Genomic DNA, 14,485 nt, shown 5'->3' on the forward strand with positions numbered 1-14,485 from the left:
CACGGAGTCAGTCAGCTGATGTGCCAAATTGTTACCCAGAATAGGTCTATGTGAAAGAGCCATTTGTAGGACGCAGAGTAGCAAGAAAAGCAGTGCATATTAGGATTCTGGTCCCTCCACACATCTCGCAGGCCTATTTTTGCAAGGAATTGAGCAAAGGGGGTGGGGCCCCCCGGTCGGGGATTGCCACTAGCTCTGGGTAAAAATGTATCTATCTGCTTATCCATAACCTTGTTAAAATCACCCAACACCCAAATCGGGATATTGGAGTTAGAGGCTATAAATTGTGCTAGACATTTCAGGCTGTCAAAGGAGAAGGGTGGAGGGACGTAGATATTTGCAACAATACATTGCAACCCTGCTAGTTTAAATAGTAAAAAAATGTGCCATCCCCGATCATCAATCAGGGAGTGCAGTAACTGAAAGGAGACAGCATGCAAAATGGGTAGAGTTGGATAGCTGCGGCTTTTAAGTATGGATATAGAATTAGCTTGTAAGTGTGTTTCCTGTAAGCACACCACAGTAGGTTTGTGGGCCTTCACCGTAGAGAAAAATGCCACATGTTTCACTCCATTACCCGGCCCTGTCATATTCCACGAAATCAAAGTACACACATTAGACATATAACAAACTGGTGCGCAACTTGTAGGGACATTTTCAGATGCAGGAAGTCGGAGGACTCCCCACTTCTCCACTTAGTAACTGCAAGCAAAAGGGTTCCCCAGACTAAGTCCAGGTGAATGGGTGGCAGTGTCTGCCACAAAAAAGTATTCCCAGTTGGACAAACACAAAAAAAGAAAGAGGAGAACAAAACGTTCACCCTACAACCAGCAGATGTCAGTGATGGTAAAAAAAAAAAAAGAAAAACATTAGGTAACCAAAACGGGAAAAGAAAAAGGAAAAAAGTTCTTTGCGTCCTTTAAGCAATTAAGGAGCCTGGTAACATATAGCATGTCCACACAGGGCGATATTAGGGGGGCCCCAATGTCTCAGTTCAACTCTGGTTCAAAGGGACTTGCGAATCCAAGTTATTGCTGAAATGTAGTACAAATGACTTATGTCTTCCTCTCTGCCTGAAAGGAAGGATTGAGAAAAGAAAAAAGAAAAAAAAAAAAAGGGCAATGTGCTCAAATCTACTCCTAAGGTATCCGCATTCAGCAGTAGCAGGTAGTAAAAAGGTAAAACACAATTAAGCCTAGGGTGCTGGTGCTTTTTTAAAGGTGTGCTCCATACCATACAGCCAGTTGGACGCATTAGCAGGGGTATCAAAAAATTGCATCTCGCCATTTGCTGCGATTCTAAGCTTGGCAGGATACAACATAGCATAAGCGACATCATATTTGCGGAGACGCTTCTTAACTTCAGTAAACTTGTCCCTGCGGCACTGTAATTCAGCAGAGAAATCAGGGTAGAATGATATGCAAACGTTATCTATCTTCATAAGGGTTCCTCTGGTTTTGCCCTGATACAATATGGCATCCCGGTCGTCCTTGAAATTAAGCAAATTTAAATAGGAACGGTCTAGGAGGCTCTCCAGGTTTAGGCGGCCTGGGTGGGACTCTGTGAGCCCTTTCCACAGCAAACATGGGGGAGGAGGAGTCTTAGCCAAATGTGTTAAGGAACCAGTTTTCTATAAATGCAACAGGGTTTTCCCACTCTGCGTTCTGCGGTATGCCCACCGCACGGACATTATTGCGTCTCTGCCTGTTATCAATGTGTTCTAAGCGGGCTGAGTGGCCTGTAATAATCGATTGCATATGGTGGACTTCTTTCTGCAATGGCACATCATCCTCCACATTGCTCACCCTGTCCTCCAGGGCTGCGGTGTGGTCACACAGTTTCTGCATATCCTGCCTAACTAGATTTAGCTCTAGTTTCACCCCTTTAATCTCAGTTGTCAGGGTAGTGATAGACATGTTACAGGAGGTGACTGCTGCAAAAATGTCTCTAAGGGTCGGTTCAGGGGCATGCAGCTCCTGGTCTGCCAGAGCCCTGGCAGTGTTATCTGGGGCTGGTGTACTCGCTGCGTCATATGATGAGGCAGGCTCAGTCCTCTGGCCATGCAGGCTTCGTATCTTATGGAAGGGGTTCCTGGTCAGCGAGTTCCAGGAGAAGGGAAAACGTTTTGGGCAGGTTACCCTCTCCTAGAGAGCCGCCGAACATCCTCATGCCCGCCTCCTTAGCTGAGCGCTGGGAAAGGGCACCATTTAGCCCACCATGCTCTGCTGCAAACAGAGTCCTTGCTTCATTTGCAGGACATGTCCACCGCTGGATTGTAGATAATACAGCACCGCTGGATCGGGGGTGATGAAAGGATCCCTCCAGAGCAGGGTAGGAGTAAAATCGGGTGTATCAGGATAGCTGTATCAGGAGAAAAGCTCGGATTCTCAGCAGAACTAACTCACCACGCTGCCTAACTCCATCAGCCGCAAGCCATGCCCCTCACCTCCGTCCTTTGTGGACCATGTAGAAAGGATGATCTCTTGAGAGACGAATAAAACTTTTGAGTAGGAAATTACCGCCCAATATCATTAATCAATAACAATATTAAGATTTTGACCAAGATTCTGGCAAATAGGGTGGCAAGCTTTATCCCCTCATATATCCATAGAGATCAGGTGGGTTTTATCCCCGAACGGCAAGGTCCAGACCAGATTAGACGGACCATAGATATCATTTCCCTTCTACAATCCCGATGGGATGGAAGCCCCCCTCAAAAGGGCTTTCTTTTATCGACTGACCTACACAAGGCTTTCGATTCCATAGATTGGGCATACCTGTCTGACATCCTGCGAAGATGGGGATTTGGCCCGTTCTTCCTAAACCTAATTCACTCATTGTACTCTAACCCGTCAGTCCAAGCTGCTCAAACGGCAAAAAATTCAAAGATCTTCTCCAAGGGTCCAAAGCCTGACTGGCTATCCATAGAAAGGAGGGCAACCCCCCTCAACACCATTGATTTCCTCCTGTGGTGTGATCCAAAGATTAGGCTAGCCATAATGGCTCCCACCCTGTCACACTCCATCTCATTAAGCACCAAACTATTTAGACAAACTGCCCTGACCTCCCCTCTAAAACCTCTATCGCACATTTTCCATGATGCCAATTTCCCCCAGGGAGTAAACATACAGGGATTTAGATGGTGGACAGACAAAGGTCTCTACCGGATAGGTCACTTCCTTACACCAGCGGGCCCTCTTACCCTATCCTACTGTAAACGTAAACTGGACACGCCTGACTCGGAAAGGTTCAGATTCACTCAAATCTCACATTTCCTACACTCTATTTGGACTAACAAACCGGAACCTCCGTCAATAACCCCTTATGAACATTGGTGCTCCAATGCCCCAGATCAGAAAGGAGGCATATCCTTGATATATGTTGTGCTCCTGACAAAACCAGACAAACCAATATACGCTAGGACCTGGGAGAAGGACACTGGCAGAACATGGACACCAACGGAATGGTCCCGATCCTGGACCCGCTCCTACAAAGGTATTTGCAACATCTCTCTTATAGAAGCTAGTCTAAAGGTTATGTCAAGGTGTTATTATGTGCCCTCCAGATTGGCATTGATTTTCCCTGGGACATCTCCTCTATGCTTTAGAGGCTGTTTGCTTGAGGGCACAATGATTCACATCTGGTAGACCTGCCCCCGTATTAGAGCATTTTGGCAGAAAATCTTCTGAATTAACAGCACTGTAACTAAAGTATCAGTAGCCCCCAACCCCCACATAGCTCTTCTTAATCACAATATCTCTAATTTACCTAAACACTCACAAGCTCTATCCTTCTTCATTTTGTTAGGAGCTAAGATTACCATAGCTAAATGTTGGAAGAGGCCCACTGTGTCCTTCCAGAGTTGTATAAGGAAAATTTAGTAGATTATGTCTCAGGAGCAAATAGTAGCGAAACTCAATGATAAAGTGGGGAGGTTCAAGACCACCTGGGAACCGTGGGCAACATTCTGTAACATAACACTCCTTCCAGGAATGGCATCAGGAACTTTTGCCCCCACCTCTCCTTGACCCAACTCGGTCCTTCTCTTCTTTCCCCCTCTTCATTTTCCACGTTTTCTCTCTCTCTCTTCTGGGACTACCTAGTTCCTTCCATCCATGCAGTACGTAATGACCTGTAGTTTCCCCCGCTGGGAAAGCTTTGGAGTTTGATTTCAGGACTGTCGGAGGGACCTTGCTCCTCTTAACCTCAAGTAATTCCCTGCCTTCTTGGATGTAATCTAAAATGGAGGGCTCCACTTTTATAGCATTCCATTTCATCCACGGCGACCTCTCCTAAGGGAGTGGAGACGGATTCTGGGGGGACACTGTACACACCTACAGGAAGATCCCAATGGGGAGGTGTGTATGGGACCTCCCGGTCCATCTGGAGCCCCTATCCCGGAGATAAAGTTATATGTTTCCCCCTTTTTTTTTTTTGTTATTTCCTGACTGTTGGTCCCCCTGGCAGTCCTGTCTAGGAAACAAGATTACACTGCAAACGGTTCATCTTCACTCCTATAGAGTGTACCCTTAGCATGTTTTTTGCCTAACTACTCATATTCCTGTACACATAATGATATTGTTTTGGTATATGTACGTTCAATTTTCTTGTATAATTTCTTATACATGGTTTCTCATATAAAACCAATAAAAACATTTTAAAGTAAAAAAAAAACAAAAAAAAAAAAACTTTTGAGTACACCTTGACCTGGTCGGTCTGGAATCATTTTTGACATTCCTCTTAATTTGCCTCCTATCTGTGATCTCCCTGGCACAATATTTGTTATCCTTCTTAGATGCCTGGTTGTTTCCCTTCATAGTGCTTGGGTTCCTTCCCTTTCTTCCTCCCTTTTTTTTCCCTTCCCCTTCTCTTTTTGCCCTCTTTTGTGCTTGTCTACCCACGGTTATTGTGTTTTTATCATGTTACCTGGTCTTCTATACGCTTGTCTAGTTATAACCAAATAGTTATTGTGTAAATACCCTTGTGAAGGATTCACTGTTGTCCTTGACGCTGATAACCCTCACCCGCTGAATATCCTCCAAGGTCTTCTATGTTGCCGATATAAGCATTCTGCTAAAACTTCACTCCATACAATTGTTGGATGATCACTTATGTCCCCCTTATTAGGGTGGATATGCTCCCTAGTTTTCTACCTATCAGGAAATCACCAAATTGTACTCTTATTTGCCTTATGTACTAGTATACATAACTTACTGTTATATATACTGTACTGAATAGTGAATACGGATCCTATCTTGAACCTCTTGACCCTTCTGTTTTTTCATATGTATTTGTGCGCAAACAAAAATCAATAAACAAAGATTAAACATAAATTCAATTTCAACAACATGCCCATCAGGTGGTATTCCCATACAGTTACCAGAATACAGTATTTTTGACTATACTGGACCCTTTACATGTTTTGCGCCCAATATAACCCCTCATCCCTAAAATACAGAACATAATATTCTTACAAACTGCTTCTTCTTATCAGTGGATAGTCTATTCATTTCCTCCTTATCAGCCTTCATCTCCTCTTCATTGTACTGGAAATCACGGACAACAAACCTGAGACAAAAAGAAATGTTAGATTCTAGCCATTTAAAACTGGACTCCCTTGGCTATAATCACTCCGAAGGATCTTACTTATTCTCCCTGGCTTTGTGTCGAAAGTCGTCTACTGCTTTCCTGAACAGAGTGACATTACACAGGTAGCTGTCCTGGTCTTCTGATAACACGCTGTGACAATAAAGGTACAGGTACTGAGAACAAGGTTTACAGAGGAGAATTACTTACAGATCAGAGATATGGTAACAAATAAACTGGTAATACTTATCCAGAAAACGTTGTAACTGCGCTAAAATCAGAAACTTCTATTTGCCATAAAGCTGAACTCCAAGCAGATATAAAGGGCACAAATGATTGCAGCTCAGTAATAATACATCATTAAACATATATTTGTTAAATGCAAGCAGTACAAGTACCTACAGTCAAGCATGGTGGTGGGAGTGTCATGATCTGGGGCTGCATGAGTGCTGCCGGCACTGGGGAGCTACAGTTCATTGAGGAAACCATGAATGCCAACATGTACTGTGACATATTGAAGCAGAGCATGATCCCCTCCCTTTCATAGACTGGGCCGCAGGGCAGTATTCCAACATAATGACCCCAAACATGCCTCCAAGACGACCACTGCCTTGCTAAAGAAGCTGAGGGTAAAGGTGATGGACTGGCCAAGCATGTCTCCAGACCTAAACCCTAGTGGAAGAGGACTCCAGCGGCAACCTGTGAATCTCTGGTGAACTCCATGCCCAAGAGGGTTGAGGCAGTGCTGGAAAATAATGGTGGCCAAACAAGATATTGACACTTTGGGCCCAATTTGGACATTTTCACTTAGGGGTGTACTCACTTTTATTGCCAGCGGGTTAGACATTAATGGCTGTGTGTTGAGTTATTTTGAGGGGACAGCAAATTTACACTGTTATACAAGATATACACTCACTACTTTACATTGTAGCAAAGTGTCATTTCTTCAGTGCTATCAGATGAAAAGATATAATAAAATATTTACAAAAAATGTGAGGGGTGTACTCACTTTTATATATATATTATAATTAAAGGTGCAGCGTGCAAAACTGAAAGGCTCAGACTACCATCTCTCTCTTTACCAGTGTAGGTGGTGTTGTGCAAAGGATTACATGAGGCCAATATAATGAAAGATTCAGTTACACTTCTAAATGTTTAAAAAAAATAATGTATATTTTAAAGAATATGAGCATTAATGTTTTCTGTATCTGCCTGAAGTTGCGCTTTAAGCTCCATGCATACTAGCGTTTTTTTTTTTTTTTTTTAAAGCTCCTAGAAGCTATTAGCATCTTATTCTTCTCCCAGAAGCTATGTGTCCATGTACACTACTTTAGGCCATTAAGAGTTTTTTGAGCTTCAGCGTCTAGGAGCAGCAAAAAAATAGTTTTTGCAGAGTTTTTTGGAGAGTTTTTCTGAGAGTTTTTTTTAGCCGAAAAAAAAAAAACGCTGACTGCATGACTGCTCCTAAATGCTAAGCTTTTTTTTTTTTTTTTAATGTACTGTAAAAATGCTAATAAAATGCTAATGCCCCTTAAAAGCTACTACAAGTCTGCACAAAAAAGGTATTATGAGCATTTTTCATCCAGTGTTTTTTTTGCCAGCATTTCTTTGCGCTTATAAAAACAGTAGTGTGCAGTAGTGTGCATGGAGCCTTAACCAGTTGCGGACCGTCCACTGTACATTTACTGCTGGGAGTGGTCAGAATAACAGTGGGTATGACCACCTGTGCTCCAGTTCTGAGGCGCCTCCCCTGCTTCCAGGGAGAATGTTCTGGAAGAGGAGGCTGGGCCTAGAGCTGGAGTGGCAGGCAGCACATGTGGGAACCCTGACCAATCCCTAACTGGCGTTGGCGGGGGGCGGGCCTCCTATATAGGCTGAGGTCACATGCTGCTGAGGAGGAGTAGTCGATTGGGTGACTTGAGGAATGGAGTGCTAGACAGCCCCAGGAGTACACCCCCATCTGGGGGGGGGGGTTCAGCAATTGCAGGAGTAGGCCTGGGGAGAACTGTGAGGGAACATTGCCTCTACACGGTGATTGGCAATGTCTCTGTCACCAGACAGTTAGTGGCAGGGAACTCCTGGAGCAGAGGGGCAGGAGAATCTGTCGGAACGCATGGTCCGGACAAGTTCCTCATCAAGGACCAAGGGCTGGAAGGTCGGTGAGTGTTACCACAGTGGATGGCTGGAGGTGCCAGGGATTCTGGAAGGGAACTCTGCTTCTACACGGTCACTAGCAGAGTCTTTATAATACACACGGTGGATGGTGAAGAGTCCTGGATCAGAGAAGAGACTGTGGGGAGTTGTGTAAAATCAGTGTGGCCGGCTGACACATGGTTTGCAAGTTGGACTGGCTGGGAGCAGTAGTCCATTTCCTAGAACATAGACTTTAACCTACTAGGCCTCCGGGGAGAGGTTCTGCAGGCCTCAGGCCTAGTAGCAGCGAGTCACCAGAGCCAGTAGAGGGGCTTATTCAGAGTGAGTTCTTCAAACCCATTAGAGGAGGATGTGTAATACCTTAAATGTAATTACAAGTTGTGCAGGAGGAAACAAATTTTGGGCAGGAGGTGAAGAGATCTAAGACCATTACTTTTACACGGTCAAAAGTGATGTTTCTATCCCTCACATGGTGTCGGATGGGGAATTCTTAGAGACAGTAGTCTGCATGGAGATGCAGAGGGAGCAACAGTCTGCAGGGAGCTGCAGGAGAAGATTTCTACTTAGTCAAATATGCACATTCAATCTTCAGGCTCTAACTTTGTGCAAAGTGTACTGAAACATGTAAATATGATGGCAATGATTAATTATATGGGAATCCCATATCCCTATCCAAGTTGTACCCCCCAATAAAACAACAAAAATAAAGCTTGCAAAAGACTGTTCATTGTCTCTAGCAAAAGATGCATGAAGTCTGGCAGTGGGGTGATTTGGTGGATTGTTTGTCAGTAGTGCTAACACCATGGCTACATAAACAAGGCAGATTGTCGTTCTGTCAAAAGGGAAGGCACTGATGGTGTTTATGCCAAGCAGTAACACAGATCTTTGCCTTCCCCTAGTCAAAGCACCTACCCCACAGTGAGTAAGCACAACCTAGGCACACATTTAACCCTTTGATCGGCCCTGTTAATCCCTTCCCTGCCAGTGTCATTAGTACAGCGATAGTGCATATTTTTTAGCACTGATCAGTGTATTAAGGTCACTGGTCCCCAAAAAGTGTCAGTTAGGTGTCCCGCCGCCATTACTATTAAAAAAAAAAAAAATAAAAAAATAATTATATTATATTATTATATATATATCCCATAGTTTGTAGACGCTATAACTTTTGCGCAAACCAATCAATATACACTTATTGGGATTTTTTTTTTTAAAACAAAACATGTAACAGAATACAAATTGGCCTAAAGTTAAGAAGAAATTTGATTTCCATTTTTTTTATGTACCTGCGGGTCTGGTGTGGGTTAGCTGCGCATTCCTGAATTAAGGACTTTTGGTGCACATTCAGCGGGACATAATAGAACTCAATGGGAAAGAGAAGCTAACCCGCATTAAGCCAAACCAAACTACAGTGGGGAAAATTATTTGATCCCCTGCAGATTCTGTAAATTTGCTCACTTACAAAGAAATTAAGGGTCTATAATTTTTATCATAGGTGTATTTTAAATGAGACAGACAGAATATCACCCAAAAATAACACATGATACAAATGTTAAGAATTGAGTTGAAGTTCAGTGAGTAAAATAAGTATTTGATCTCCAAGCAAAACATGACTTAGTACTTGGTGGAGAAACCTTTGTTGGCAAGCACAGAGGAAAGATGTTTCTTGTAGTTAGTGATCAGGTTTGCACACTACTCAGGAGGGATTTTGGTCCACTCTTTTTTACAGATCTTCTCTAAATCCTTAAAGTTTCTTGGCTGTCGCTTGGCAACTCGAAGTTTCAGCTCCGTCCATAAATTTTCTATAGGATTACGGTCTGCAGACTGGCTAGGCCACTCCATGACCTTATTGTGCTTTTTCTTGAGCCACTCCTTTGTTGCCTTGGCGGTATGTTTTGGGTCATTGTCATGCTGAAAGACCCATCTTCAGTGTTCTGGCTGAAAGAAGAAGGTTCTCCCAGATTTTACAATACATAGCCCCATTCATTGGCCCCTCAATGCGGCAAAGTCAGTCTGTACCTTTAGCAGAGAAACAGCCCCAAAGCATAAGGTTTCCACTTCCGTGCTTTACTGTAGGGATGATGTTGTTAGGGTCAGTGAGAATTTTTCTTCCTCCAAACACAGCAAGTTCCCCTCCTCAAGAAGGCACATGTACAATCATGCCAATGAACATCTAAATGATTCAGAGAAGGTATTCGAGAAAGTGCTGTGATCAGATGAGACCAAAAAATGGAGCTCTTTGGCATTAACTCGACTCGCCGTGTTTGGAGGAAGTAAAATGCTGACTTTGACCCTAAGAACACCATCCCTACAGTCAAGCACAGAGGTGGAAACATGATGCTTTTGGGGCTGTTTCTCTGCTAAAAGGTACAGGCCGATTTTGCCGCATTGAGGGTCCAATGGACGGGCCATGAATTGTAAAATCTTGAGAACCTTCTTCCCTCAGCCAGAACACTGAAGATGGGTCATGGATGGGTCTTTCAGCATGACAATGATCCAAAAGCATACCACCAAGGTAACAAAGGAGTGGCTCAAAAAGAAGCACATTAAGGTCATGAAGTGGCCTAGTCCGTCTCTAGACCTGGTAGGTAGCTGAAACTTCAAGTTGCCAAGTGACAGCCAAGAAACATTAAGGAATTAGAGAAGATCTGTAAAGAAGAGTGGACCAAAATCCTTCCTGAGATGTGTGAAAACCTGGTAACCAACTACAAGAAATGTCTTACCTGTGCTTGCCAACACGGGCTTCTCCACCAAGTACTAAGTCATGTTTTTCTTGGGGATCAAATGCTTATTTTTGTCACTGAACTGCAACTCAATTTTTAACATTTGTATTGTGTATTTTTTCTGGATTTTTGGTTGATATTCTGTCTCTATCATTTAAAATACACCTATGATAAAAATTCTAGACCCTTGATTTATTTGCAAGCGGGCAAACTTACAAAATCTGCAGGGGATCAAATAATTATTTTCCCCACTGTACATTAGAGTAAAGGGGCTTTATTAATGAATATATATTTCACTCACCTGCTGGAACGAGGGACGACCATCTCAGCTAAAGTTTCATACTGCTTAACCCAGTCAGTGTAACTAAGTCTGGAAAACATAATTCATACACATTACAGGGCCATCACACAACACATCTTCGGCCTGTATAGGGGTAGTGATGTGAGCCAGGTTCTGATCAATTTACAGCTGCCCTTTGATCATGATAATCAGTTAAGCTCTGGCACCTGTATACCCCTAATGAACCACAATGGAGCAATGTTTACCTTTTTGCTATGAGCCTATTGATTCAGTGAAAGCTGATATTACCTGACATAAGAGCAAAGTGATAAATATATTAGTGTGTACATTAATCCCTCCCTGGCATCCCTTTATCATGGTTGGTACACACGGGGAGCAGGAAGGATCAGGAAGCCTGGCCACATGACCGCTGTGATTGGCTGTTGCCATAGTCAAATTATAGGGAGCCTGTCTGGCCAGCTCCTGATCATTAATCCAGGCCAAGAGCTATCTTTGACAGGTCAGTCACTTTGCTGGGAGCGCACTCTCAGCACATGGACATATGTGCGGCATGTGAGCATTAAAGCTCATCATCTTTTTTCCGCCACACATATGCGTTGTGAGTGGAGAGTGGGTGGCAAGAGATTAAGAGAAAACTAGCCAAGGAGAGAAGAGTGGGAGTTAAAAGCTAGGTTAAAAGCTAGGTTCACCCGTTGAAAAAAAAAATCATCATTGTGCAACCTAAGGATACAAAACACGGTTTAGCTTCTAAAATTGTAGCTTTGTTTTAATGCCATCCCACAATCTGTCTAAAAAACGCCTATTGCCAGTGATCCTGTGCACTGCCTAATATTGGGTATGCTGCTGCAGTGAGAGCACACACTGTGCATGCACTTATTTCCAATAAGGATGAACACTCGTTCCCAGGTGTGCTGGCCCAGTGTATGATATGGAGCCAAGGATTGGCTTAAAGTGATTGTAAAGTGATATATATTTCTTTTTAAATAACAAACATGTTATACTTACCTGCTCTGTGTAATGGTTTTGCACAGAGCAGCCCAGATCTTCCTCTTCTCGGGTCCCTCACCAGAGGCCCTGTCCCCTCCCTCCTGTCAAGTGCCCCCACAGCAAGCAGTTTGCTATGGGGGCACCCAAGCAGGCTCGCTCCTGAGCCACTGCTGTGTGTCCATTCACACACCTGCAGCTCGGCCCCGTCTCTCTCCTCACTGGCTGTGATTGACAGTAGCGGGAGCCGATGGCGCCCACTGCTGTTTCAGCAAATGAGGAGGGAGATAACTGGGATAGCTGGGCTCTCTTATACATCGCTGATTCGAGATGGAGCTCAGGTAGGTATTGGGGGGCTGCTGCTGCACACAGAAGGTTTTTTACCTTCATGCATAGAATGCATGAAGGTAAAAAGCCTTGAGCCTTTACAACCACTAGAATGTATTATACCCTTGCTGGCAAGACACAGAATCGCAGGAAATGGGAATTTTTCTGATATGCTGTGAAATGCTGCAAAAGACCTACAAGTAGGGTTGCACCAATATATCGGCCTCTGAAAATTATCGGGCAAAATTAGGGTCACCGGTGGCAAAAAGGTGCTGATAATGGCATGCTGCGTCCTGTTGACCTCAATGCAAATATGTCCCCTACTGACCTCAAAGCAAAAACAAATCCTTAGTGACCTTAAAGCAAAAACGCCCCCTACTAACCTCAATGCAAAAATACCCCCCCCACTGACGTCAATGCAAAATCGCAATCCATTGATTTCAATGCAAACTCACATCCATTGACTTCAAAGCAAAATTGCGTCCCATTGACTGCAATGCAAAAAATGCCAGCCACATTAAAAAACATTAAAAATAAAACAAAACTCCATGTTGGTTTCTGTTTTTGGCTAAGTGCATCTTGAATTTTCGATTTCGGTCCAGAATTTTCATTTCAGTGCACCACTACCTACATTCAAAACAAAGCTACAGTTTTAGAAGGTGAACAGTATTTTGTGATGTACTGGGTACTCTGGACTGCATAGTGATTTGTTTTCAAAGGGGGAACTTGGAGCCAAACAGTGGAGTATGCAGCCCACAGTTAAAGCAAACCTTTCCTTTATCAGTGTTGACAGAGGCTGCTAAATATAAACTATTCAGCTAATAAACCAATTGGTGCAAAAACAGTGAGCATAAACCCTGTCACCAAGACTCAGTAATTCTGCATTAGGCACGGCCATCCTGCCTCTTGTACAGAGTATAGAAGGTGAAGTCAGGCTGTCAATCGTTACCCACATACCAGACATCTCAGCACTATGTGCCACTGCTGTCGGCATACATCAGTGCCTGGGGAAGTGTTTAGAAATGGAGATAAGGGCACAGTAGTTGACTCTTGCATATTAATGTTCAGTGTGCTTAGGCTGAACCTTTTGAGAAAAGGAGGTGTACTTTAAAAAAAAAAAAAAAAAAAAAGCTGACAGAAAGGAATAAGAGAATACCACTATGGTTTTTATACTCAGGGGATTGAAAGGTTCACGTTAAAGAAGCAGAGAAATCTGCCTCAGAGGAACTCACTGAACTATGACAGTCCAGCAGTGCGGTCCCTCTGCCGGATAGTAACATTAGTATTTCTTTTGTTAGACTGGTGGACTTTATTTAAAAAGTATTATGTAATTATATAACCAGACATGTTATGGTGAGGTGGGCTAAAAAGACCCAAAACGCTGTTTACTAAATGATACCAGGTCCTCTTCAAAGTGCTCAACTTCTGATGCTGCATGGGTTACCTGCCTCGGGTCTAATTCTGAAAGAGTCCCAACAGCTCTTCCTGTTCTCTCTTCTATTCGCAACACTCTTGACCGGTTTCCAAATAAAGAAAATTATTCTCTGATTGGAGGAGAGGCAGATGAATGACAGGATCCTCTCCCCCATTCAAAGATGGAATTGGATTCTGTGAAAACACCACAAGGAATGTTGTGAATGAAGGAGAGGACAGCTGTTGGGACTCCTTCAATGTTGGACCCGAGGCAGTTAACCCATCAGCACTAGAAGTTCAGCGCTGTGAAGAGGACCGGGAGGGAACATTTCTGTAGCAAGGAGCAGTTTGCAGGACACACTTCATTACAGGTAAGTTATGTGGCTAAAGCTGTTCGCAAAAGAAAAAGAAAAAAAATTTGAACATTGAAGTTTTATAAAGGACAGAGGGTTGAGATACGCAAATCATTCTTTTGTGCCCACTGTACATTTAGAACTGCTGGTGTGTGGTACAGATACTGCCTAGAAATACAGTTGTGCTCATAAGTTTACATACCCTGGCAGAAGTTATGATTTCTTGGCCATTTTTCAGAGAATATGAATGGTAACACAAAAACATTTCATTCACTCATGGTTAGTGTTTGGCTGAAGCCATTTATTATCAATCAACTGTGTTTACTCTTTTTAGATCATAATAACAGAAACTACCGAAATTACCCTGATTGAAAGTTTACATACCCCAGTTCTTAATACCGTGTATTGCCACCTTTAATATCATTGACAGCTTGAAGTCTTTAGTGGTATTTGTGGATGAGGCTCTTTATCTTCTCAGATGGTAAAGCTGCCCATTCCTCTTGACAAAAAGCCTCCAGTACCTGCAAATTCTTGGGCTGTCTTGCATGACCTGCACGTTTGAGATCTCCCCAGAGTGACGCAATGATATTGAGGTCGATAGACTGAAATGGCCACTCCAGAACCTTCACTTTATTCTGCTGTAGCCA

General features: G+C 43.3%; 1 protein-coding gene across 1 annotated transcript in view; it reads right to left on the reverse strand.

The window, feature by feature from the left end:
- The window catches only part of ATP6V1C1 (ATPase H+ transporting V1 subunit C1), a 92,360-nt gene that overhangs the window by 21,294 nt on the left and 56,581 nt on the right, over positions 1 to 14,485 (reverse strand). The window contains exons 8-10 of the mRNA XM_073632065.1: positions 10,762 to 10,830; positions 5,647 to 5,739; positions 5,475 to 5,568 (exon numbers count right to left, since the gene is read on the reverse strand). Coding sequence (XP_073488166.1) covers positions 5,475 to 5,568; positions 5,647 to 5,739; positions 10,762 to 10,830 — 256 coding nt within the window. The remainder of the gene's footprint in view (positions 1 to 5,474; positions 5,569 to 5,646; positions 5,740 to 10,761; positions 10,831 to 14,485) is intronic.

Source organism: Aquarana catesbeiana, linkage group LG05 (assembly GCF_042186555.1).
Source record: "Aquarana catesbeiana isolate 2022-GZ linkage group LG05, ASM4218655v1, whole genome shotgun sequence".
Taxonomy (NCBI): Eukaryota; Metazoa; Chordata; class Amphibia; order Anura; family Ranidae; genus Aquarana; species Aquarana catesbeiana.